The sequence below is a fragment of the Dicentrarchus labrax genome, unplaced genomic scaffold, assembly GCF_905237075.1.
Source record: "Dicentrarchus labrax unplaced genomic scaffold, dlabrax2021, whole genome shotgun sequence".
NCBI classification, from domain to species: domain Eukaryota; kingdom Metazoa; phylum Chordata; class Actinopteri; family Moronidae; genus Dicentrarchus; species Dicentrarchus labrax.
This window is the reverse complement of record NW_026136719.1, coordinates 20,080,621-20,107,051: the sequence shown is the minus strand read 5'-3', so window position 1 is coordinate 20,107,051 and position 26,431 is coordinate 20,080,621. Positions and strand designations below refer to the sequence as shown.

The 26,431-nt window shown below is 41.7% G+C and overlaps 2 protein-coding genes across 2 annotated transcripts; both read left to right on the top strand.

The window, feature by feature from the left end:
* The first annotated feature begins 596 nt into the window (after positions 1-596).
* On the top strand, positions 597-13,486 carry qser1 (glutamine and serine rich 1). The gene is made up of 13 exons (XM_051380439.1): positions 597-1,009; positions 2,850-2,959; positions 3,471-3,608; positions 5,744-9,085; positions 9,682-9,986; positions 10,325-10,441; positions 10,546-10,679; positions 10,764-10,951; positions 11,118-11,255; positions 11,345-11,442; positions 11,582-11,728; positions 11,924-12,019; positions 12,161-13,486. Exons 1-13 carry the CDS (start codon positions 900-902, stop codon positions 12,299-12,301), a joined length of 5,064 nt encoding a protein of 1,687 aa, XP_051236399.1. The 5' UTR covers positions 597-899; the 3' UTR covers positions 12,302-13,486.
* A 4,018-nt stretch (positions 13,487-17,504) lies between these two features.
* depdc7a (DEP domain containing 7, paralog a) lies at positions 17,505-25,981 on the top strand. Its single transcript, XM_051380484.1, has 9 exons — positions 17,505-17,614; positions 20,309-20,771; positions 22,120-22,250; positions 22,405-22,597; positions 23,370-23,590; positions 23,722-23,864; positions 23,943-24,068; positions 24,406-24,484; positions 24,617-25,981. The coding sequence occupies exons 2-9, from the start codon at positions 20,317-20,319 to the stop codon at positions 24,838-24,840; spliced, it is 1,572 nt and encodes a 523-aa protein (XP_051236444.1). The 5' UTR covers positions 17,505-17,614; positions 20,309-20,316; the 3' UTR covers positions 24,841-25,981.
* Positions 25,982-26,431: the final 450 nt, after the last annotated feature.

Below are 26,431 nucleotides of genomic sequence, written 5' to 3'. Positions count from 1 at the left end.
TTTCATCACAAGCTTTTTAAAAAAAATTTAGAAAATCAGTCAATAAGACAAGTCAACATACTTGTGAATACCAATGACTTGTATTATTTTTTAAATCTGTAAATGTATTTATGTACAACATAGCCAATAAAATAAAAAGATTAGGAATATGCAGCTGAGATCTCAAATTTCAGTTATCTTCAGAGATTCTAAATGGTTCAAAATGACAAAATGGCAAAAATCAATATGGCTGCTGGTCGAAACAAAGAAGTTATTCCAAAAAAGTCACAAAAGGGGATTTACAACTCAACTTTTCCTAACAGTCTCTAGTGACAAAACGAAAGAGAGTGGCTCTCAAAAATGTAGACATTTGCCTCAATCTATAATCCACTGAGAATTAAAAGACACCATACCAAGACTATTTGAAATCTTTACATTTCTCTTATAATTTTCACCACGTTATCCAAGCAGAGGCAGGCTATATAACAAATCGCTTTATATGTCAATTATGAGGTTCTGCAACACTGCAGAAAAAGTTGTTTTGTATCTCAAATGCTCTCAAGAACCCTCCAGGTGGGAGACATGTAGCTGAACTTTTAGGTGGAAGGAAGGGAAAACTACAAAACTTCCAGCCAGTCTGCAGTGCATCCTGGGAAATAAACTAACATGGGTACGTGAAACCATGCAGGGTTTGCATCGCTCTCCGTAACGAGAGATGAACAGAAATTAACGGAATCACCCGGTAGGCTAAAAGGTACACTTATCCAGGATAGAGCACAGCTTCACGGCGGCTTTGCGGACTGTGTGCGGTGCTGGGACGGGACTGCCTGCTCTGGTCGGTCGGTGGGTCGGACCCGGGCTGCTACGATGTATGTCCGCTGCTCCACGAAGCTCCGTCGGGGAAGTGAATCTTTCACCGGATGATGGACAGGAACTACCCGACCTCCAGCTTTGCGGACGCGCTGGCTCCACCAGCACAGACCGTAGCTTCTTGGGCCTATGACCGCAACACAGCTAGTGTCAAGCCAAGGTAAAAGATGAAGGAGAGGGCACCTTCCGAAGGAAATTTCGGTGATGGAGGGCCTAGCTTTGGTCTTGGATCAAAGTGCACGGGTCCTTGCTGTTATTGGGAACACTGGAGGAATTGGAGAAATGTCGGGATTTGATCGGAGTTGTAACTTAGAGGCTTCGACATGTCAGTGGTTTCTTAGCCGTTTGTTAACTGTCTCCCACCTTGCTAGTTTTCGCTAGCACACCGTCTTCTCAACATGGCCATGTACAGAGTTGGTGCAAACTAGACTTGGATTTATTTTAGACATCTATATGAAGTTGAGCAGGTAGGCAGCTTAAACTAGCATTTTATCGGCTTGTTTTGTTGACCCACAGGTGCTTGCCAAAGCCAAAACAAGATAGGTAACAAGCTACCAATGCTAGTTAACGTTATGTCAGTTATGGCACTTCAAATTAGTGGTAACATAGTTATTGGTGTTGTTACCTCAGAGCTAAGAGGCGACGTGTCGAAGCACTTATTTGTACTTATTTTAAAAGCTAACTAGGTGTCCTTTGCCATCTTTGACATTATTTTAACGTACTTTACATCTTTAAAAATATATACATAATAAGCTCAATGTAACCGCACCGTTGTAGAGCTCTAACTTTTGGGTCAAACTTGTATTCTGTTCTGCTACATAGTGGTATTATGGAAGGGAGGATCATGGTTAGTTACGACGTTGTAGTATCTGATACAAATAAGTCAGATTTGTGTTCACAGGCAGCACAACAAAATAGCAGCACTTCAGTTATTAAACCTTCCTTAAACATAAAGAGAAAGGCTCTAGTAGATAAAGTAAGATGATCCACTAAACGAGGCTACAGAAAGAATCAAATCAGTCTTCACTTTGGCTCATCAGGTGACTATAATGATAATCAGGTAACATATACCAGAATGTGCTGATTACAGGTTCAGAAAGACTATGATTAGTTTCCCTTGTGTCATATCAGTATGACCAAACAGCTGAAGTTTGTGGCTGATGATTAGACTAAAAACACTGATAAATTGACACATTCCTATTGCTCAGGAAACTAACGGATCAACTGATATACACTCAATGACCACATTATTAGGAACACATCTGAGGTCTAATGCAATCCAAGACAACAGCTCCGCCATAAATTCTACTTTTACAAAGATAATGGTTTTCAGTTTTGATTCACACTGGCAGAGACGTAATAATTTAACTACATGTTTATTAATTAGGTTGTAGTTTGCAGTGATGTTGTGCTGGACTGCATTTATGTTGAGCAGTGTGTGTAATGGTTTGCCCCCTCCATTTACAGACATGCGGGTAACACCTTGCAATACTCCACTGTATAACTCCACCGCTCATTTTTTCTTGTATTGGTAAACTGGTATATTGGCTATATGTTTCATCAACTTTATAGTCAAATGGCAGAAGAGTTGCATAAGATAAGATTACTGGTGTGTGTGTCTGCAGAAGGCACCAGAAGAGGCGGATGACTCCCTTTCACCTCTGTGCTCCACAGATGTTTACCTTCTGGCAAAAAGGGAACACATTGGATCAGGCTGCCTGGATCTGATTATGTCTGATTTTATTTCTGTTTCCTATGAATTGGCTCCAAAGAGAATATAAAGTCATATGTCAGATATTAAAACCTTTTTTTCCTAATTGGCTCTGGCAAACATTTGTGGGTCTACTGAGTTTGTCACTCAGTAAACAGCCAAGACTTTACAGAATTAATACTTGAAACCAAGCGTGCTGTGTGTCAAGAGAAGTCATTTACGTGGGTCATGTATTTGTGTGCTTCTGTGCTGCTTGTGAAGATGTATGTGTTTGTGTTTGTTGATGCAGTTCCAGTTATGGTGCAGCACACCTCGACACAGAGCTCCTCCAGCGGCAAAGCTACACTTCCTCCCACCAGCTTCCCACCTACACTACATCACACCTTCCTGCTGCAGCAGGTGAGTTATTAATGCTACTCACATTGTTTTTAGAGGGTCAGTTCACCCAAATTATAATAAACTTACTTTGACAGCCACTCCTAGATGCATCTAGTCGTGCAGATATTTTTGGTTTTACATGCTTTGTTTTTTTTTTTTTAGATATACCTCTGTAATGCATGTGCCACCAATCAAAATGGTGGATGTAAATTAAAACATTGAAAAACTACATTGAAAAATAATACGCAGGTTTATCTGTGGACAGTTTTTTACCTTCTTTTCAGCATTTCATTTTTTAAACGCAACGCAGACTAAATTCTTTCCACCTTTTTATTGTATTAGGGTGGAGGCAGGAATCTCAGAAGCAGATATCTCAACCTTTAGCAAATAAAACCAAAACTGCATGCATGAGTAGATACTATAGCTTAACCAATATTTTGAACTAACCCTTATTTACTTGACACAAATCATTGTGTTTCCCTTTTATGCCCTTTTCTGTGGTCATCTTTCTTTTCCTTTTTTTGACCATCAGGAGCACTTGACTCAAGCAGTAATACTTCTGAGACCTCAATCATGAGCTTCCTGTCAGCCATGGAGTCTAGAAGCCTTCAGGCTGGTCCTGTTAGTGCCTCACTGCTTCCTCCTTTCAGACCCACATCATGGCCTGCTGGTGAGAACTCATCCACTTATTCTGTGTTTTAATTACACACGTATTGTGGTTTAGCCAAATATTTCTATCATGATTATGTATGTATGTAGGCTATGTGTTTTATTTATTGTAACCTGTACTACTGATTTTATGTGTGAGACTGAGTTGTGAACACATTGTGGGGATTGTTATTTATTAGTGCTGTCAGTTTAACGCGATATTAACGGCGTTAAAGCAAACCCATTTTAACTGCGTCAATTTTTTTATTGCGAGATTAACGCCTAGCACACTTTGTAGTTTTTTTTCACATGCTGTTGCAACAACTAGTAAAGTTAGAAAAACTACAACACCACACGGGATCTAGCTAGACCGGAAACAAAACAACAGGCACGCCGCACACACTTGTTTAAGAGTAGTAGACGTTACGTTTTGAGTGGATGTTGAGCGCGAGACGCCGAAATGGATGGATTCCTTGTTGTCTGAAAATGTCAACAGGCTTGCCTGTTTGAGTAACTGGCTCAAAGCAAAGAAGTAGGCTTACTTTTTATTTGTAACTGTTACTGTTCATTCTTTCTGAAATAAGAGGCTGGGTTGAGCCTCTGGTGAATAAAGTAGCCTGACTGCTATGTTCAAGCAAACTTGAGAAAAGTATCAAGCCATGGTTTAACTGCACTATAGGCTGAGTCCTAGTTTACCTTACATGTGCACTTTGTAATTTTATTTTGTATCGCCCTGTTTTGATCCCTTAGAAAGGGCTGTTGAAGGGGCTGTTTGTGTGACCAAGTATTTTTTTCACCCTTTTATTGATGGACAGTGTTACATTGTGTGAGAGATCATTTGCTCCAAGTGAGAATGTTAGTGTGAAATTGAACACTACAGTATATGCCAATGTTGTTTTCAATAAAAACAACATTTGCACAAAGCAAGCTGATCCACTTTTCCATGTTGGTAAGAGCATTAAAATGAGAAAAAATAATGGGACAAAAAGAAATCAAGGGACATTTAGAATAGATAAAAATGTGCGATTAATTGCGAGTTAACTATGACATTAATGCGATTAATCGTGATTAAATATTTTAATCGTTTGACAGCACTATTATTTATATGTATTTGTGTGTCCAAGAATATTCATTTAATCTGCAATCAAAGTATACTAGTCAGTATAAGTATAAGAATACTATTGTGTATTAGGCCACGTCATTTTACACATTTACCCCTAATGTATGATGGACAATAGATTTAAAAAAAATAACTTGTAAAATGACCTTTAGTGTTCGGTTACAACTAAAGGAAGTGTGCATCATATGATCTGATGTAAGATTGTTGTAAATATTCTAAACTATTAAAGAAATTAGCATTTGCATGTTGTTCCTGTTGTTTTTAATGAAGGTAAAACAATTAAGGCAAGATACAGTAGGGCTTAAACATAGAACTAGGACATAACTCTTCAAAGCACCTCGAGAAGCATTTATTGAACTTCAGAGCTCTCCAGACATCTAAAGACATAAATGCAAGTAGTGTGCTTGGAACAATAATGTGTGACTGATATGTTTTTCCCCCTCAAAAGTATAATATTACGATCCTCAAAAAGACATCCACTCCTTCTACATCGTTAAAAATTTAGTTAATTTAGCATGTAGTTAGTTTTCCTGCTGGACACAAGATGACTCCCACTTCATTGATAGAGTCCATTCTCAGTGCATGTGCACTGGTGGCTTCAGGTTTCTGCATCACACTTGTAGAACTTGCATATTGGACCAGAATTATCCAAAAAATATTTCCAGACTATTTGTGAACTCACAAATCATGCTTGTTGGCCTGCCCCTTAAAATCAGGTTTTCCATGCACACAGAGAAACTTTCCGCTTTCAGCACATGAATGTGAAAACATCGATCTAGTGTTGCACTCCGCATACACATCATTCTGCACAGTGAAGCTCCAACGTTCAACTGTAAGAATAAGTAGAAAAACCTTTTGAGTGGGAGGGGACTTTAAAGACATGGAAAAATTTAGTTGGTTGGTGATGTCAGTATTTCCAATTTTTTGGTTAGTCAAAATTTAATCGATTGTGTTTGCAGGTTTAATTTATTGTACTTTGATTATACCACTTCATGTTGCCTGTCCTGTCCTTATATTGTCTATTCTATGCAATCCAGGTACCAACTCGTCTACCACAGAGCTGTATTTGACCGGTGCCCTGCCTTCTACTGCCACTTTCCCCTCTCCTGCTGCTCTGTCGTCCTATCAGCACGCTGGTGCCTACCCCTCCAGGAGTTATGCTACCAACCCTTCCTTGGCTCTCCAGGATCCTGCCTTCAGCACTTCCACCAATGGCCTGTTTTCACACCATGACCCCCTCCTCCATCTCAAACCAAGCCAGACTGTGCTCCCCACCGCACTGACCTTCAACCGTCTCTCTGCCCCCACTTTGGGCTCGGCTCTGCCTGTGCAGTCCTCCACTTACCGCTCAGCCCAGGAGTCAGCTCCCCACCTCCTACAACCCCAGTTCAGCCTGCTACCTTCTGGTCTCCCGACCCCTCATGGTGCCCCGCAACCCTACGGGGCCGCTGTTTTCTCAGGCTCTATTGAAAGAGCTCTTCAGCGCGAATGTAGTGTAATTAAACACCACCAGAGGCCTTCAAGCAGCCACGCAGCCTCTGAGCAACTGCCCAATTCAGAGCACTCCTTACAGGGGTACTTTGGCTCTGGCAGTGATGTGGATGTGTCCTACCAGCAGGACCCATCCCGTCAGACCCCAGTGTCCTGCAGCCCTTCCACAGGAGCAGATTCCTCTCAGGGGGTCAGTCGTGCTCCACAACCCAAAACAGACGCAGTAACTCAAGCTTATTCGTCCACTTCTTTGCCGAAGGCTAAAGACTGCTCTTCCAAACTAGCTTCACACACTGCTGGGGGTGAAGAGAGTCACAAGCACTCTCAGAACCATACACGAGGGTCTCCTGAGCAGTATTCCTCCCCAGGACAGAAGCAGAATTCTGTAATTGCTAATCAGCAGTCAGTCCAGCTATCCAGCCTAATGTCTAGCAGTCTGTCTCAAACCTACATCACCCCCCACACTCAGTCACAGCCCTCCCATTCCACCACAGAAAAACTCTCCACCCTTTACAAGACTCTCCCTTCCCTTTCCAGCCAGTCTGATAGTGTGGGATCTGTTAGTCAGACTCTTGTTTATTCCTCCAGTCCCGGGCTGAGCCAAGAGCAGGAGATCCAGTATGGAGCTCAGGTCCAGGGCTTGTGTCAGGGAAATCTCTCTGAGAGCTACCCCACATCCCACTCTCAGGGTGCCCCGAATGTGACTTTTACATCTCAGTCACAGGGGCAAGCTCCGGCGACTCAGTCTCAGAGCTACGCCACAGGACAATCCCTTAACCAATCCCTGAACTCCTCTTACCCAGCCACATGTGTGCGAAATCTGCCCACATCAAATTCTACACAGGACTACACTCTCATGCAGGCCTCAGTGGGAGGTAAAGCACATGACACTCTGTCCCAGCAGCAAACACAGGCCCATAAATACGTTTTGTCTGCACCATTGCCTACCTACTCTTCAAATGCTCAAGCCTTACAGAATAATATCAGATCATCAATACAGGATATAAAGCCAACATATGGCAGACAGAAACTTGAAGAGCTTCCTATCCAGGACCTTGATGCTCTCCAGCAGGCATCTATGGAGGCCTCTGCCGCAGCCAACAATATGTCTGCTCACAACAATGTCATCTATGTTGTTTCCAAAATGGACGATCATCACAAAACACAAAGTGTTATCCGAAGCAATTCACGCTCTGATGACCAGCTCATGGGACTAGGTCATACAAACACAGCACAGGTAAAGGTTGAAAGGATGGGTGCTCTGAGCCAACAGCACATTCATCTAAGCAGTGCCAATGGTCAGGAAACTGCCAACACAAAAACTATAAACTCCAGTATTATATCTTCACACGTGCCCCTTAGCTCAGAGCAGCTCAAGCAGCTTCAACTCAAATCTCCTGAGCCACATCAACAAAACCACCAGAATCACAGTCAGTCCCAGAGCCAGACCCCAGCAGGCCACACCCAATTTATCACCGTCCCCAGCACTCAGGTTCTCCTCGAGCATAACCAGATGATTCTGCTCCAGCAGCCCCTTCTCCATCACGGTCAAAACACTTCAAAGGTGGTATCAGTGCAAGGTATCCAACCAACCCAAGATTTGGGCCCTGTTCACGTCCAGTATCTTCACATGGATCGAGAACTGCTGGGTCACAGTGTCACTGAAACCCAGAGTCAGCAGGGCACAGTAGTGTCTGAACAGAGTTCAGGGTGCCCTGATTCCGCTAAACACCACTACAGCCAGTCGGCAAATCAGCAACCAAATGATGCCAAGAACCACTTTGCTCTCAACTCCATTTGCTTCCCCGACTCCATGCTACTCGCAGATGACAGAAATATTTTGTCAAATGTCGACGACATCCTGGCTGCCACAGTGGCAGCCTGTGGCGTCACACCACAAGACTTTGTCAAAGCTACATCCTCGGCTGAGGCTGAAATGGCAGTGATGGCAAGCCCAGTTGATTCTAAAGGTCACTTCCAGACTGTGGATATAAGGCACATGTCACCTAGTTTCTCCTCAGCACAACATCCAATCATCACCAACACTAACTCCCACACCATGTCCATGGCACTAAATGGAGCTCAGATGACCACAGACTGTCAGGGTCAGTCTGTTCACCACAACAACAGTTCTGAGCTTGACACAAATGGAGATGGTGGTAGCTCTGAGAATGACTATCACTTAGCCGGGCAGGTGTATGACCCCTCAGGTCTCCAGAACAGAGTCAAAGGGCATGCGAAGTGTATTAAAACAGAGGATGGCCTCATGGAATCTCCAGGCAGTGAAGACTTTCCCAAAAAGAAGTCTCGCTCCAAGTCCTTGACCAAACCAGGTGGTCCTGAGGAAGATAGTGGACAGACCAGACCGGCCAAGCGCAGCGGGCAGGCAAAGCGGCAAAACTCCAGGGGTAGTGACGTCGGTTCGCCATCTTCCTCACAGAGTGTATTTGATGGTTGTCCGCAGCAGGAGAGAATCAGACAGAAGATCCGTGAAGTAGAAGAGAAACAGCCAGAGGTCAAAACCGGCTTCATTGGCTCCTTCCTTGACTTCATCAAATCTGGCCCCAAACAGCAATACTCTCCGAGTCCTACACGAACTATTAGTCGCCCGAGGAAGCCCTGCACCCCGTCCAAACCACCGCTATGTACTTTGCCTGCTCTGCCTTCCAAACTGCAGACTCTGCCCGGGCCCCTGATGTCCCAGGAGAGTCAAGGAGCGAGCTCACAGCAGAAACGTCTGGATGAAGATCTGCAAAAGAACTTGGAGACCCTGCCGTCATTCAGTTCGGACGAAGAGGAGAACACTGGGAAAAACCAGGCCCTGAGGAACAGCATCAGCTCAGCGCTTTCAGCCCTGGATGAGTCTTCGGATCGGAAAACCAGGACAGGTAATGATACTCTGAAGAGCCGGGAGATAAATCGATAAATCAATAAATTCAAATTTAAGTTTTAAAACACTGCGGAAAAAAAGGGCTGAATCTTAAAATCGAGATATAAACTACAGATGTTATTATATATACACCTAAAGACTAAAAAAAGCCCAAGTCCTCTCAAGTCACTCATCCACACCGAACATGTAGAATTATTTTCTTTAATGAGAAATTTAGAAACATACCTATGAATATTATATTTCATTTCTGCCAATAGATCTTCATAACTGTTACACACTGGACCTTTAAATATTAAAACCACATGTTTAAATCTAGTATTAATCCTTGTTACATGTTGTCTCTCCTCTGTTAACGATTCTTTCCAAAGCCAACAATATCCTCTTTGTGCTTCAGACATCAGTAATACCCTCATGTGTTCATTCTTTTGGTAATACACTATAATATGCATTGTCTTCTAGATTTTTTTTTCCCTCTTTGATGAATGCTGTCTGAAATCTCTCTTTATTTATTGTACATGTGAGGAATCGAGTCGAGTTTGTTTGTTTCAGAAGTTGCTTTTCTTCAACACATTCATATTTGCAACTCTTCTCCAGATAACCAAATCCCTGTTTCCATGATGAAGCCAAACCAAGTACCCACCATGCCACACACTGTCACTGAGAGCTGTTTGTCGCAGGTCACCGCTCCTATACAGACGACAAACACCATCTCAGGAGCGACTGCATTTGTGGCCAAAGAGGAGTCCAAAGAGACCCCACCGGGCCAGTTGGCCGTACAGTTGATGAGTGTGGCCATCGAGGGACTGACTGACGAGGAACTGTCGGACAGCGGAGGGGAGGGGATGTACCGGGAGAGAGACGAGTTTGTTGTCAGAAATGAGGATATCGAAAACTTGAAGGTACGGTCAGGAAAAACATGGGCGTAAAATGAACGCTTGTGAACATGTATTTTAGTGGTCAAAGTGGAAAAGGTTGCATAGATGAGGATGCTTGTCATGCACGTTGAATGTGGCATGTCAGAACTAAACTACGTATATTGACTTGTGGCAGTGTAGTGGAGCTTATTTTAATGAAACATCTGCCATCGAACATGCCACCCACCACTTTTCTTGTAACGCGAAAGGTGTTGAGGAAGGATAGTCACACCAGACTACACACTGGAACATTAATTGTTTCATTTTCTTAGACTGCAAGCGTTAATACTGAAACCTGTTCTGCACCGTGTCAATGTGTCCAGGTGACAATGAGAGCAGGCAGTGAACCTCCAGCCATCTGGAAAGTCCAGAAGGCTCTGCTGCAGAAATTTGTGCCTGAGTTGAGAGATGGAAAGAGAGTGTTCTCAGCCACGAACAGTGTAAGTAAAAGCAGACACGCCAGTATGCACTCAGCAGTATTTGATCATTCAAATTCTTTTTCTGGAACAGGTAACATGTTTTTCTTTGTGTGTTTTCTTTGTAGTATCTTGGATACTTTGGTGACGCCAAGACAATGTACCAGAGGGTATATGTGAAATTCTTGGACACGGTTAACAAAAGGGAGTATGTTCGAGTTTGTAGTCGGAAGCCACGCTGCAAGCCTATGAACTCGCTAAGGTACGCTAAGCTTATTAACTGATGTAATTCAATTTTGTTTGAACAGTGTTACAGTGATGTAACAGGCTTTGCTCTGCCACCCAGGGGTGTTCAGGTGAAAACTTTGCTGGGCTTGACAGCCCCCCCTTCCTTGGTCTCCCAAAGCCAAAAGCCTCGACCCAAACAACCCAAGCCCAGGGCAGAGCCACCACCTAAGAAGAGGAGGAAATGGAAGGAGGAGTTTTCACCCACTGCCTCAGGATCATCTGCAGAAGAAGGTGGTGAAGATGATGGTGAGGAAGCCTTTCTCTTATTAAATCTATTTTGGATATAAGTTGATATGATTTAAGTCTGAATCTCTTTCACTCTCATACTTATAATCTTTGATCTCTCTCTCTCTCTCTCTCTCTCTCTCTCTCTCACACACACACACACACACACACACACACACAATCTTAGAGTTAAACCCTCCAGTGCCATTCACGTCACGGTTTCTCAACACACGAACCATGAAGGAGACATTCAAGAGCTTTGTGGAACTGCTCATCAGCATTGCCTTAGACGAAGATGTGATGACAGAACTGGAGAGGACAAACGGTGAGTGAATTGGCTCTCTTTGGAAATGAGCTACTGGCTTAATAGTAGGCCAGAAACTGAATGGAAAAATGTGTCTCCTCTTGTTTCAGATGAGTTACTGCTGCCACATATGAAAAGAGTGGATGGGATGATCACTGACAACAGGAAACGCCTGCTTCACAAACTGCACATAGGACAGGTCTTAAAGGTGGGTGTGTCTTCGAAACTGGATATTAATGGGTCGGTGTGAGTTCTCTGGGAAAGCAGTGGAAGAATTGTTTTTGAATGTGTGAATGTGTGTGTGATATGATAGTTTCTAGCGTGACACTCCTGTTCTGTGTCTTCAGACGGCTCTAGACAACTTCCCAGAGATCTCAGTGGTAACTGAACTGAAGAAGGATGGGGAAACTCCAGCCTTTAAGGTGCGTCTCAGTGGGAAGGCCTACAATAAGAAAACCATGAAACCCTACAAGATGCCTAACAAAGTGCCACAGGTAAGACGAGATTATGTTTTTGTAAAATTCACTGTGCTGTCGATACGTGTCCAGCAGAGGGCACAGTGTCACCATTTTGTGTTTCTATCTCATTCCTTTATTCTGATTACTGAAGCCACTGTTCCTTTTTCTGTCATGCTGTCTCTAGACATGTCCTTGAAAAGCATTTAAAGACTTTGCTTTTTCCCTTTCTAGGAGTATACGGTTGACCAGCAGAGGACTCAGTGGTTCTCTCTGTACCACTCTTTGCAGCATTACAAGTATCACACATATCTCATGTGTAAGGATGAGGTGAGACATTGTTGTAAATGTGTATGCTTGTGTTGAGTTAATGTAGATTGTATTCTCTGACGAGTAACATTTTGCCGGTTTAACTTGGTGATGCTAATTATTCTAGTGGAACTATGTACTGAGCTCTGTTCTGCCCTCCAGATTGCATCTCTGCGGGTGCAGGCTGGGGACCTCGGGCAGGAGGAGACGGTACAGAAGTGTCTGCAGAACGGCGCTTGGGTAGAGGGGCTCTTTGATCGCTTCGGAGAGCTAATCAATCAAGTGCAGCAGGCCTGCCGATGATCAGGCCTTGACTTTGGTTTAAAAGAGAAACTTAAAACAAGGAAGTCCAACACTTAAAAACAAGAGGATGCCTCCAGCTCAAACTGGCAGCAGAGAAGGATGGAGTGAATATCTCCTTCCAGCCACAGAGATATTTGAATCAGGGAACTGTCAGCCGACTTGCCTAAAAGACATGCGGAGGCCCATGGCCTAAAAAGTGGCAGCAGGTGAACAGCGGGACAGCAGTAAAGTTTATAGGCTGCATCACTGCATCCCAGCAGGAAGCAGTAACTCGATCAACAGAGGACAAGGATTTTGTTTTTAGGAGCATTTTGGAAGACTTCTATTTAATGCTTCTCCTAGTCTTTGTAGGGTTTTGTAGTTACAAGCCCACGTTTTATGGGCCTTTTCATAGATTTATATAATTTTTGTTTTTATCTTATTTTTATTTTTTTTTAGTTAAATACCAGATCTTAACCAGTGAGTAGGCTATGCACTAGATAGAAAGTAATCGGCATAGGAAGTAGAGCACAGCAAATAAAAATGCAGAAATCTAAATTTCCTACAGTTATAACAAGCCTTCATCAATCATTTGATAAGTAGGCTCTCACACAGAGAAGTTGATTATGTAAAAAAAAAAAAGAAAAAGAAAAATCTCTATATATTATATACATATAACCGTAGCTATATACTGTTTGTAAAACATCCATTTTGTAATGGAGAGCCAACTTATATATTATGTACATTTTGTATAAAAGAACAGGGAGGTGGGAACTGCAGCAATTCTCTTAAGGGGGAATTTAGTAACTATATACTGAATCTATATTATGGTTTAACTTTTGTGCTTCAAACACCCCATTGCTTATAAGATGCAAGTCAGTGCCGTTCCAGTACTGCTTTTTATGAATTTTGTTAATCAAATATTATTACCTTGACTTATCTGAGGTTAAACTGAAATAAATCAAAGTTGTCTTTATACTCCTTTAAACACATAGCCCACATTTTTATGACAAATAGATATATATTTTTCACAGAAGTAAATATTGTTATGTTCTCTTGTTCATTACAATTTCTGAGACACTTTTTCATTGTTTTTTCACAGTTTTCCAAAATGGACTCTTTATAAGACAGTTACCAATTTTATGCTATCAAAAATAATCTTGTTCTTTACAGATGCAGTTTGTAAATAAAGTGCTGCATGACGTAGGTGTTGCTTTGGTATGTTTTGTCTGACATGGTTAACATTTTACAAATGATCTAGGGCTCGTGTGTGATGCACCAGATCCTGAAACATATTACTTTAATACTAAAAATGCTGCAGTATGCTTCCTTAACTGCTGGATCACTATAATGGCAATGAGCGATGGTTGCTGTGAACCATTGTCCCACTGCAATTTCTCTGACATAATAAATATAAAATTAGTTTCCTGATTAGATAACATTTGATTTCCGAAGTCACAACAGGTGGGAAGAAGGTGTCTTAAGCAAAACTCCAACATAAGGCTGCAGTTAACAGCATTTAAATCAGATGGAGCCTCTCGTTCGTCTCTCTTTTAAACCTCACAGGAACAAATGTGTAAATTTGTCAATTTTTAACCTGGAGTGTTCCGAGAACATGAATACACAATCACTGCCTTTGTGAGAAAAATGCATGGGTAGACTGCAGGAGGAAGAAACTTTCTGAACAGGAGATTGTGAGTGCAATTTGTAGGTGTCAGTGAATTCCTCTGAAGTACTTTTACCAGGAGTATGATTGCGCCCCAAGGTTGTTTGGTACATAAGATTCACTCCACTGCACAGGATCTGATGGATATGTCCTTGGTGCTATTTCAGAGGCTATGTTGACAGCTGCCTTAGATGTTAGAGGGAAGAAGAGTGTGTAAGAATATCATCCTTCATTAGGTATGTTGTCACTGTCACCATTACAACCCTAAAAGCCTCAACAGAGAGAGTCCTAGTCCTACCAGGAAAGTCTAATCCAAACTCATCAGAGCTGTATTACAGGTCTCAACCAAGCAAGTCCTAAACTCAAAATCAATTTTTCACAGCTCAGCTCAGAGAGGTCAGTTAGTGTTAAACTTCACCTGCTTGTTGGAGTGTGCAGTTTATATTATGGAGGGGTGGGGGTGGGCATTGCAAGGCGAGAAACTTGTCGTGATGCTCGCCTAACATGATCTCATGACTAAACTATTCACTGTGAATGGGTGGTTGACTTTGTGTCGTCTGAGAGGGTCTTGAGCCTGTTGAATAAAATATAATTGTCCAGCCAGTCAAGCATAATGCAAAACGACTGGCAAACCCCAACAAACAAAAGTGTCTCTGTGCTGCAGCGACAGCTCTGTGAGGAAAGCCACTGTCCTCTGTCCTTTGGAGTTGCGGAGGATGGCCTGTAAGGCAAGCGTTTGAGATTCCAGCATGGGCACAACTGGGAGAGACAGATACTGAATGTCTGCTCTCCAGATGAAAAGCATATGAATTTTTAATGCACTGCATTGTTCCATATGTGGGAGACTGAGAGGACCCTTGAGGCAGCGTGAGAATGTGAGAAGGGCACAGTAACTGGATGGCTGTTTGTTGGATAAGACTGCAAAACACTGACTGCCTATTTATTTAGGAAATGCCCTGTAGTTAAAATTAAATGTGCTGTGTGATGATGGTGTAGTTTTAAAGCTTTTTTAACCAATCATGTACACACTTGCAAGGTGTGCAACAGAAATCTGTGGGGGGGTTACAGATTAATACTTAATCTGGAAGCTGCACAGGCTAACCTGACATGTTCCACGACAACTGAAGATCTGAATCTGAGCATTTGGCAGTGGTGGAAAGTAACTTAGTACATTAACTCAAATACTGTACTATGGTGATACTTGGTTGTTCCATTGTATGCTACTATATACACATATTCCACTTAAATTCACAGGAAAATGTTGAGCTTTTTATCCCTTCACATTTTTTTTTTATTTCTAGTTACCAGTACTTTTCATTTTTTATTACTTTTCCTTGTGGAGGCCCTTGTCGAGTTTCAGATGTCTACGAGTTCAACCACTTTTCCCTTTAAATTTATTAGAATAATTGTTTTTTTGTCTTTCCTGCCTAATTTTTCTCATGACGCTCAGGATGGGCTCCCACGTTTGGGATTAGACAAAGTGTGCTCAACCAGCTTCAACAATATAATGCTGCTCTGGTATTAACAATCTAATAACGTCATATGTTAATGTGACATTGGATCCTTAAACAGAAACCTGCATTGTGAGTTTTGCTTATTTTATTTGCCACCTCCTGGTGAAAATTCCTTTACCTAGTTGTCATCAACATAACTGTAAACAAATTACTACCTGACTGACATTGCATGACCGATAAGTATGTAAGGGAAAGAAAGGGAAAATATGCAGGGCTTTCTGGGCACATGGAGAGAAGCAAGAGAGTAAATATTGCTTTGACCTTGTGGACTAGAATTTTTGATTGTATTAACCAGAGTGCTCTCCCTTTCTTCTCGCTCTCTCTCTCTCTCTTTCATTTTCTGTGTAGGTCTAACATATTTATCACAAGGCAGCACTGAAGTCAGCTTTGTGGCGAGTTTACAAAATACCAGCACATCAGAATGCAATGCATTCATCTGGGGAGTTGTAAAACCAGTTTTTTTGCGCTCAACCAAACACTGCTCACTCCAACCAAAGGCACACAGTAACCTTTCCTTTACGGTCGAGTTCCTGTTTAAACATGATGGCTGTATGAATATAAAAATACATCATCTACAGCAACAGAAAATGTGAATCAACACATACAGCATGTTAAAGCTATAACCAAGTATCTTGAACTTCTGTTAATTCTGTGGTCAGAGGTTGTTTGATGTCAGACACTTAATAGTTAATTGTGGTGACTATATCAACTGTTACCATCAAATGCATAACGTAGGTGGACACACAGGGTGAAAACTGATGCAGCAGAGGCTGAGATATCCTCACTTTTATTTCTTTGTGTGGTTCAAGTTCCAAAAACTTCTTACATGTCCCATAATGCAACTTTTGCATTCCTCCTACCTCATAAATGCTCTCTTCTATTCGTTCTTCATCTTTTCAACCATCCAAAAGCTTCCTCCAAACCCACAGATCATGTTATACAACAATCATGGACTCATGAGCAAACTGACTGTCATGTGTAAAATGAGTGCCCTGCAGTTTCCTTACAGCACCCTGCATTGATTAAGAGCAGCTAAACAGTATTGGAAGGTACAAGAAATAGTAAATAAACAGGTGAACAGGACAGTAATCAAACCGGTTTGCCCCAGCTGCATGCCTCACCCGTTGCACCACACTTTTGTCTCACGATGATGGCTGTCTTCCTCTCAGTCTCCCCTTCAGCGACTGACCAACATTGTTTTTACAGTGTCAGCTTACTACTTTTCCACTGACAGATTACACCTCAAGGTAGAAAGGAAGACACCAGGTTAGAGCCTGAAATCTGTCCCTACAGCTAATGTGTGTTTACTCTGGGGTGTGCACATTTTGTGTATGATGGCAGTCATTTAAGTTCAGTGATAGGCTGCCTGTATTATGATCCCAGACATGGTGGAACAACATCAGGTGCCACCTTAGCACCTGAGGCACCTTTTTGTGTGTTTTGTCCCTTTAACTTCCAGTCAATCAAACTTCCACATATTTTCTTCTCTTCTTATCTGTCCATATCTGTCTCACATGGCTGCTGCTGTTGGATTTTGCACTGTAGGTCTTATACCATATCAGATTTACCGCCAGTGTAGGCTTTCAGGGTGTGACTTGTTGAGTGAAAAGGTTAGGCTGTGTGAAAACTTCCTTGATGTGAACTGAAAGTCTTACATGACCAGTAAAAAAAAAAAAAACAATAGGAATGTTGCCTAGCTGTAATATTTCTGCTCATTGCTTTTGGCTGCTCTACATTGTATTATAATGCTCTCACATGATAAACTCATTTGAGCCACCTGTTAAGTGAGTGTGAGTAAAACCTTCCGCTGGAGAAGCTTTTGGTTACACCATGGTACTTAACAGTTGTATACCTGGCCATTCCTCTTCCTTCCTTTCTAGTTTCAGCTCCTTAAAGATTTGCCCAAATGTAAGAAGAAGTGAGTTAGTGCGCCTTTTGTTCAACCTGAAGGAAACAGCGGCAGCCTCATTACCACGGTAATGCCCGGGCAGGGCGGTGATTGGGACATGAATAATGTATCGCAGTGGGAGGGAGGGGACGGTTTCGGGGTTGACTGTACTTGCGTGCGTCACGTTGTGAATTGAAGACCAGGGACATGGTCTGAATGGCTGTCTTTACAGTCACTGGAGGAAGTTTTAACGCACCGAACACCAGGTAGGTTAATACCAATTTATTCTCTGGTAGCTGATAAAACCACAGGCTATATGTTGTTAATTCCCTGTAGTGTTTGAAATAATGTGACCTGAAGAGTTTGCTTTATTTAGTGGTTGTAATCTGCTTTGTGGGGATGGGCTGTTTTAAGAAAGTACACTTTAATGTGTCGACTAGCCTACTGCTAATTTAGATTTGACAGAAACTATTGAAATGTAATGTGACAATACTTAGAGTAATGTATTTTTACGCACACTTTGTGTTTGGGACTATTTGTGTTACTATTTCTAAGAGGAAATGTGGTTTAATGTTATGTCTAATCGAAATTCACCGTTTCTTGAAATAAGTTTATAATATTTATATCACACCTTTGTAATTTAAGCAAATACAACATATTCTAAAGTTTTGAAAGTATTAAAAAGTATAAAGCGTCTTTTATAACGGGTTTATAATGTGAAATTAGTTGATTTATTAAAGTTTAATAATTCACTATGTAGATAAGCTAGAACAGGGTTTTTGTCCTCTGGCATTTGTGCTCAGTGCCGACTCAGCAGCTTGCAGCGCAGTGTTTGTGTTAAAACACAGGTAGAACGGGTGTGTATAGGGAAACTATACACTATATACCACAGAGGATATGAGGGTTCAAATCCATACGGGCCAATAGTTTATCATAGTTCAGCATATTCATATTGTGTCCTGAGGCTTGATCCGTTTATCACTAGTCTCAGCATGTTGGAGGAATGGAGGTATCTGCCACGGGCTATTAACAACCTGCTGCTATTGGTCTGATGGTGCCACAGAGCCTTTTCATTGCCTGAAATCGTTAGTCCTGTTTTTCGAGCAGCTTATGGCAGCAGTCCTTAAACATGTCTATCTATTGCTTTTGCTCTGCTGCCGCACTCATATATCTACAGCTCAGGTTTGGAAGAGAGTCCCTGTTCACTACAGGGGTATTCCCATGTGTGAACTGCGCTGCTCCCTCTGCGATTATTTACCTCCACTGATGTGTGCAAACACACGGTGCACTGTTGTCCTTGGCTGAAATTCAGGTCAGTCCCCTCTTGCATCGTCCCTGTCTATCTGTTGGGTTGTTAGAAAGAGGACCGAAGGCACGGGGAAGAAGGGCGTCAGTTGTACAAACTGGCCTCAAATCTCAGCCTGGCGCAAGAAACACGAGGTGACAGAGCACAGCCGGGTTCCCAGGATTGTTTTGACCCACACTTGACCCCCACTTCTTCTTTTTTTTTCCTTTTTAACGAGCATTAATGGATATTGATAAGATCCGGATTTATTGTGTGACTGGTAATCCAGAGACCCCTGATGGGATTCTCCAGATGGTCCTGCCCTAACTCCTAAATCAAGGATTTCATTCTGATAATGCAGTTTCTTTCTACTACTATGAAACAGTACATTACGCTCCTGTGATATTCTGCATTTTATAGTGACTTTATCAACTTATATTTGCATTTTATCTTAAAACACTGAAAGATCGAATCCATTGCATTATCAACTTCTTATAGTTCCCATAAACCCTATTATGCATGTAATCTTTTCAGGTGTTCTTCCTGCTGCAGCCTCAGTTGTTCTTCCCTGACATGCAAATCCCCAGTTCAGAACAGCCTCTTCTCCCCCAGAGGGAGACACAGTTTGACGTAGATGTGTCTCATTAATCAGCAGATCACCGAGAAATCTGCCACACACCTCTTCCTCTGTTCTCTATGAGCTGTTGTATTTTTTGAAATGAGTGGGAGCGAACATCTGCTTGCTGCTGTACCGTTCCCAAGTGTTTTTGTTGTCAAGTTCTACAGATGGGTCAGTAATAGTATTTGTCATGTGCTGCTATCATAACATGGAGCCTGGCTGCTGCTGACAATACCTGATTTATGGCCTCTGGCTTCAGTGAGCCTCTCAGATCCTCCCCAAACATTTGCTCAACAGGCTTTAAATGTTTCCTGTTGTGAGATGAAAGCCTAACTAAGGCCGGCTCTGCTTTCTTTCATTGGTCGGACTTGTGGCGGATAACACACAAGTCATGCGGCCAGATGAGATACGTCGAGAATGATGGAGTGTTGAACGTGTCAGTGTTTGATTGCATGAATCATCATCTGATTTGTGTGCATGTATTAGTAGCAATACAACACATCCAGTGGAAAATACAACAAGAACATATCAGTAAATCTCTTGTGTGAGATGGCTCACAATATGATCATTGTCTCTGTTTCCTTGTGCGTGATTGAGTGTTGCAAACTGTGTAGAAAGATTGCATCAGGTGTCTGTTCTGGTAAGGAAATTAGGAGATTATGCTACACCGGCCGACAGCAGTATTGCAGTAGCAATCATCTGTTAAGTTAATTTAAATGAAAAGGTTGAGCTTACTGTACTCAAGCATGCCTCCAAAGAGGATTTGGGTTTGGTTTCTACCCTCATGAGATGCGCTGATCTTGGACTGTGCGGTTACACCCACATAAAGTAACTTGAATTCAGATTCTGATTATGTGAAATTACACAGAGGAGAGGGAGTGTGTGTTTGGTAAAGACAGAAAGTCCAATTCCCTGTAGTTTCTGGGAAAGTGCTCAGACAATAGACAAAGCTGAGAAGGTCAATGATAAATGTCAATATGGAATAAGCCTCTGTCTCTCCTTCCCACCCTTCCCCCTTTTACCATCCACTGACTCTCTCCTCTCCTCCTCCATCAGAACAAGGGATGGCTGGGAAGCCTTTCCGGGCCACCTATATCTGGGGCAGCATCATCTCCAATCTTCACACTTGCGTGGAGGTCAAGCGCCGGCGCCACAACCTGAAGTCGTACCATGACTGCTTCCTTGGCTCAGAGGCCGTGGACGTGGTGTTGGCGCACATCACCCTGAACCGTTTCTTTGGTGATGAGGCAGTGCCCCGCTACAAGGCCGTCCGTCTCTGTCAGGCCCTGATGGACTCAAGGGTGTTTGAGCCGGTGGGCATTAAAGTATTTGGGAAGGAAAAGAAGCGAGCCACGTTTGAGGACAGTAGTTGCAGTCTGTACAGATTCCTGAGCCCAACGACCAGCTCCTCCACATCGCTGACCAACGCCAACTCTCACTCCACTAGTACCATCGAGAGCGGCTATGACTCACCGAGCATGAACAGGAACAAGAACAGCTATAGTCCGTCACGTGAAAGGTACAGACTGGTGTCATAACATCTTCAGATTGCATTTTTGATTTGCTTTGTTCTCCTTCCTCCAGAGCTAATCCCAAATCCAGCATATCTGTAGACTGCATGTCTCTAAAAACTAGTGAGGCATGACCTGTGAGTTATGTCTCGATAATTTCCAGTAACCCCCTCATTACCAGTGTGTGACAATGAGTTCAAATATAAACCTAAATTGCAAAATGAAAAAGTAATATCAAAAGAAAAATTAATCAGACATGTTTCAACACATTTTATTCGCTTTCTTGCAGTGTTAAATAAGAAGATTTATATCACTCTCATGCCTGTGTGGTCAATATTAAGCAACTGCCAGCAGCTGGCTAGTTTAGCTTAGCACAAAGACTGAAAACAGGGACCCGGCCAGCGTGGCTCTGTCACAGAATTTGCCTACCAGCACCTCTAAATATCACCATTTAAGATGTTATGTCTTGTTATCCTATGATACCAAAACCGAAGTGTTTGTTTACAGGGGATTTTGTGGCCGAGTATTTCTTGGCTGGATGCAGTGACTTCCACAAAGTTACAGAGCACTGGCAAGAAATAGTACGCTGCACTACCCCATGTTATATCACAATGTTTCTGTACCTTCATTTTGTGTCAATCAGTACGCTTTAGAGGTGGTGGTAAGAGGATTTTGTTACAGACCCCGGCTACCTGTTTCCCTCTGTTTCTAGTCGTTGTGCTAAGCTAAGCTAACTGTGGCTTAGTATTTACCGTAAAAGACGCAAGAATGGTATCAAACATCTCATCTCACTCTTAGTGAGACAACAAATAAGTGTGTTTCCAAAAACTATTCCTTTAAACTCAATTGACTCTCCTTTAAGTCTGGAGAATTCAATTGTAGGGAGGCTGTCCAGCATGTAGCACAGACAGGCAGGATGCATGGGGTGCTAACATATGGCCTCAGCTTTGTGTTGTTATGAGAGTGGCCGCTCCAGACTGGACCTGAGAACAGGCCTGTTGCCTCTAATGGGAGATGAAAGTCTCAGAGGAACCATGTGCTCAAACAGTTTAATTAAATGAGGCTTTTGTTATTTGCAGCATGGGCCGAGTCAAGTCTTCATGGGAATAATGTATGGAAAAGAAAAGCTTCACATGTCCTATTTAATGTTCATCAGAAATTGTTCAATGCTGGAAATTGAGCATTTATTTTGTCTATTTGATTTGAGATTACCAAAATCAAACCAGCACCAAACTGTGACTGAATCACAGATACTAGCAAACATGTGCAGCCTGATGCCACATTTGTTCCTGTAATAAGTCTGTGTTTTTTTCCCCAATCATTTCCACTGATTGCTGTTATTATGTGACTCTTCAGACAAGGGGTGCTGAGCTACTCCACCCACTCTCCTGTAAAAACAGACAAATCACTTGAGGACGTGCTGGAAAACCTCAACCTGAGCTCCACCATCACCCCTCAGATGATCAACCTCGGCCTCTCGCAAGAGCGTAAGTTGCTTTCTATCTGATGAGACACAAGAGAGTGACGTAAAAAACCGGCACCGTGTTTTTCATGCAGCAAATGCTCTGTCACACCATGTGTCTTGTGTAGCTCTCTGTGTGCCTACGACCCTTATGGCTTTTAACTCCTGTATTTTCACAGTTGTGGATGAGGTGTGGCACCAACAGGCGGTGTTCAGACTGTTGCATCTGATAGAGCTCCCCCTGTTGGAAAACCTGTTAGAGGGTAAAGAGACATCACGGCCTCCCCTGCACGGCATGGACAGTGACCCGGACCTGTTGTATACATCAAGCTACCTAGACCGGGAGGTCCTCAAGGCCTTCAGTGAAGCACAGTAAGTCTTCTAAAGCTTTTACAGTTTTACAGAGTTATATAAAAGTTGATTTTTGTATTCAAATATATGTCTCTATATCAGTCCGAATCTCCTGTTCTTTTCACTCTTAACCAGCTGCTTTACAGACAAACTGATAATAAAATTGTACGTATACTCAAGTAACAACTTTATACCTACTTATTATACCTTTTTACTCCACCACATTAATTTAAAAGCTATAGTTACTACTTACAGTGAAGATAAAGATTTAACATGCAAAACATATTGTTACAGCAGTATACGAGGCAGTTAAAAATAGCCTATTACATTAAACATTAAAAATACCCCGCACATGCAAATGCATCAATAATAATGATCCAGTGATATAGTAATGTAACACTTACAGGGGCAATTCTGCATAATGAGTACTTTTACCATTGATATTTAAGTACATTTTGTTGATAATACTTCTATACTACCACTTAAGCGAAACTTTAAATGCAGGACCTTTTACATTCATTTTAGTGTTGCTACTTCTACTTAAGAAGATTTAAATAATCATGACAAATGCTTCTTTTAACACTGGTTATATGTAACCTAGATGATTAAAAAAATATTGAACCTAGATTGAACCTAGACATGTTTTCACTTGCAAATGACCAAATCCATGCTTACTTACTGGAAGCAGTTGAGGTCAAAAGCTTATTTGACCTCCTTTCTATCCCTCTATCTTTGATTTGCTTCACTTTGACCAATCTGTCAGATGTGTTTAAAATCATTCCATCTCCCTCAGGGCTGATGAGTGGATGTCAGGGGCAGTGGACTGTCTAGAGTTTCTGCCTGATCAACTGGTGGTGGAGGTCAGTCGAGGTTTGTCTGCTTGCGCCGATGACCTGCTCCGGTGTAAGAGGCTGCTGTACGAGGTCCTGGCTCAGCATTACGGACGCACACAACAGCCACCTCTTCTCAGCAATCACATTTTCGACATCCACTCCGGGATCTCGGAGCTACTCGGTAAGACGAGGCGCTATCAGATCCCTTTGGTATCCTGCTGTTGATGAGGCTTTTCTGGTGATGCATAAAAGCAGGTTTTATGTGTGTTTTCATACGTGTTCATCATTGTATTTTCTGTGGTCTGTTTTTAGTGAACGGCAAGCAAGAGCAAGCTCTAGAGACTCTGCAGCTGAGCCTGAAGCTGCAGGACTCTCGCAGCAGGGAGGAGCTGCGCAGGCTCCTGAGATTCATGGCTGTTGCGGCGAAACCACAGGAGGTCAAACTGCACAAAGAGGTGAGCGCCTGTGTGCATGTTGTGTGAGTCTGCACGTGTATGTTAGATCTTTGTTAACTCCAACTTATTCTCTGTCAGATTGAGAACAGAATGGCGGTGAAAAGGTCTTTCTCCAGCGCCATCGTCTATAGCAGAAGGCTCTCCAAAGGAAAGGTGGACTTGATGGTTCTGTTCATGATGGACAACCACTGTGATCTGTTCAAAGTGAGTGTTTCCAGTTTGTCCCTTTGCCAGTGTGTGTACGTCAACATCTCTGCGAGAAGCCTTAGTGACTGGGTTGATACAATGACTAAGGGCTCTTGCAGAGATGTTGATTGTTACATCCCTCCTACAAAACCTACAAAACGCTGCACAGGCTTGTTTAGGTGCAGGATTATATTATATATAAATAATTTGTGACTGACTGTGTAAGATCACAGACAGTCATAAACTACAGAAATATAATCACGAATTGTATTATTGTTTTATTCATGTTAATATTGGATCTAATAAATAGAAACTTCCACTTCAACTTCCCTTCTTTTGCTCTCTTTTCCACCAGATTCCGGTTTCATTGCACAAGATGGTCAGTGACAGAATAACAAATATCGTGAAAGGGAAGGATCCAAATATGATAACAGGTTTGCAGATTTTCCTTGTACTGCATCTATTAATGTTATAAACTCTGTTTGTTTAACCGCTGTTTGTGCAGCAACTCTCCCAAATCTCTTCCTTCATTCCATTTCTGTTTCTCCAATCTCTCTTTACAACAGGATCAACATACTGCACAAGACTGAGTGCTTTGGCCTATTCAGAAAATGCACAAAAAACCACTAAAGAGGAACTTTGGTCCTTACTCCGAACAGTCCACGAGAACCCTAAACTATCCTCCAAAGAAAAGAGGCGGCTGCTGGGACAGTTTTATAAAGGCCATCCAGAGATTTTTGTTCAGTACTTTGGAAATAGATTGTCCAGTATCAACATGTTGCTACAGTGATATTTATTAGTGTAACACTTCATGTATTATAATGTAAAAAGAGGTAGTTGTAAGAATGGACGTTAATGTGATGTAAATGATGTGCAGTATAGTTAGAGGATTTTATTTGCTAGTTTGTAAATAATTTATACTACTGAATGAGAATGTGAATTGAATTGTAGAGACTTAATAAGCTGCAATATTTAAGGACATACTGACTTGTCTTAAGTTTATTAGATATTTTGTTTGGTGCAGGACACTAACATAAAAAGTCCTTGTCAGTTGTATATGAGACTGTTACTTTCCGAGACAAAAAGAACCAAGTGTTCTTGATTTTTTTTTTTTATGTTTTCACACTGCAATGCGTCTTGATGGCATTCTGTGACTGCAGCCAGTAGGGACAAGTTTGCATATAGCTTTTCAATGGATGTATTCATTTTGTATGTGCAATAGGAACAGTGTTAGCAATAGAAATGTGTCTGTTCATGTGGTTTCTCATACAATGTGATGCACAGTAGAGCTATGTCTGAGGAACGGAAATTTGAACCTGGAAATTTGAAAGTCTGATGTTGTGCTGTAGTAAACAGTCAGAGGCATTCATGAGAATCAGCCCTCTAGGTTTATTGTGTTTGTTACAACAAATCAGCAAAACAGATGTTTGGGTTTTTTTTTTCTTTTGGACTGAAAACCGTAGCTACGTTTTAGTGGCATCTTCAGGGTTTCTGTTTTAAATAAGGTTTATGGACTCCTTCTAATCAGCTGAGGAAATCACTCCCATATTTCCAGGTGACAAAAGCATTCCCAGATGAAGTTCAAACCACACAAAACTTGGTAGTTTTTTGGCAGGTCTTTGTAAAGTTGTCTTAACATTCGTACATGTACACAAAATGTGTAGAATTTGATAAAAAGAGAACAAATGACACGTGGTATGACAAAGTAGTACTTTGTGTCCATTCTTAAATTGATCCCAATACATGCCTTACAAACGGCTTTCTCTGTTAGAAACATATATACAGTCCCCTCCTTTTTTAAAACAGAATGACATAATTGAGAGCTAAGGCTTTTACGTAAGAGGTTCCCTGTCGACTTAAAACTTGAGATTTTTACATACTGTCTGTAAAATAAAATAATAAACTGGAAGTTGAGTTCACTCTTCATAAAAGGCCAGTACTGTTTCTCTGATTGTGTCAGTGTTACATTAACATTTTAAGCCAAAACACACACATGCTTTTATTCTCGACATCCTGTTTAAAATTTAAATTTAAATTTAAAAACAGTAGCTTATCAGTTGAAATAAGAAAATGAGCAGTACTTTCCCTTTTCGAAACTTAATTTCAGTTTTTGTTTTGTTGCCGTCTGACAGTAGATACACCTTTGATACTAGAAAGCAAAATCACAGAACTCTTTAACATGCATGGAGTGTTCTCTGGCTGTAATCAGTGACTTGAAATTTACGGCTAACCAGAGAATGAGGACCAAAAAGCAATTACTTTGTTTGATTGTTACTCTTGGTGGGGACTGGAGCTCTACTATAACACTTTTAGGGAAAAAAATCTCATGTTAATGATTCAGAAGCTATTGAATAAAATACATTTTTTTTCTGTATTACAAT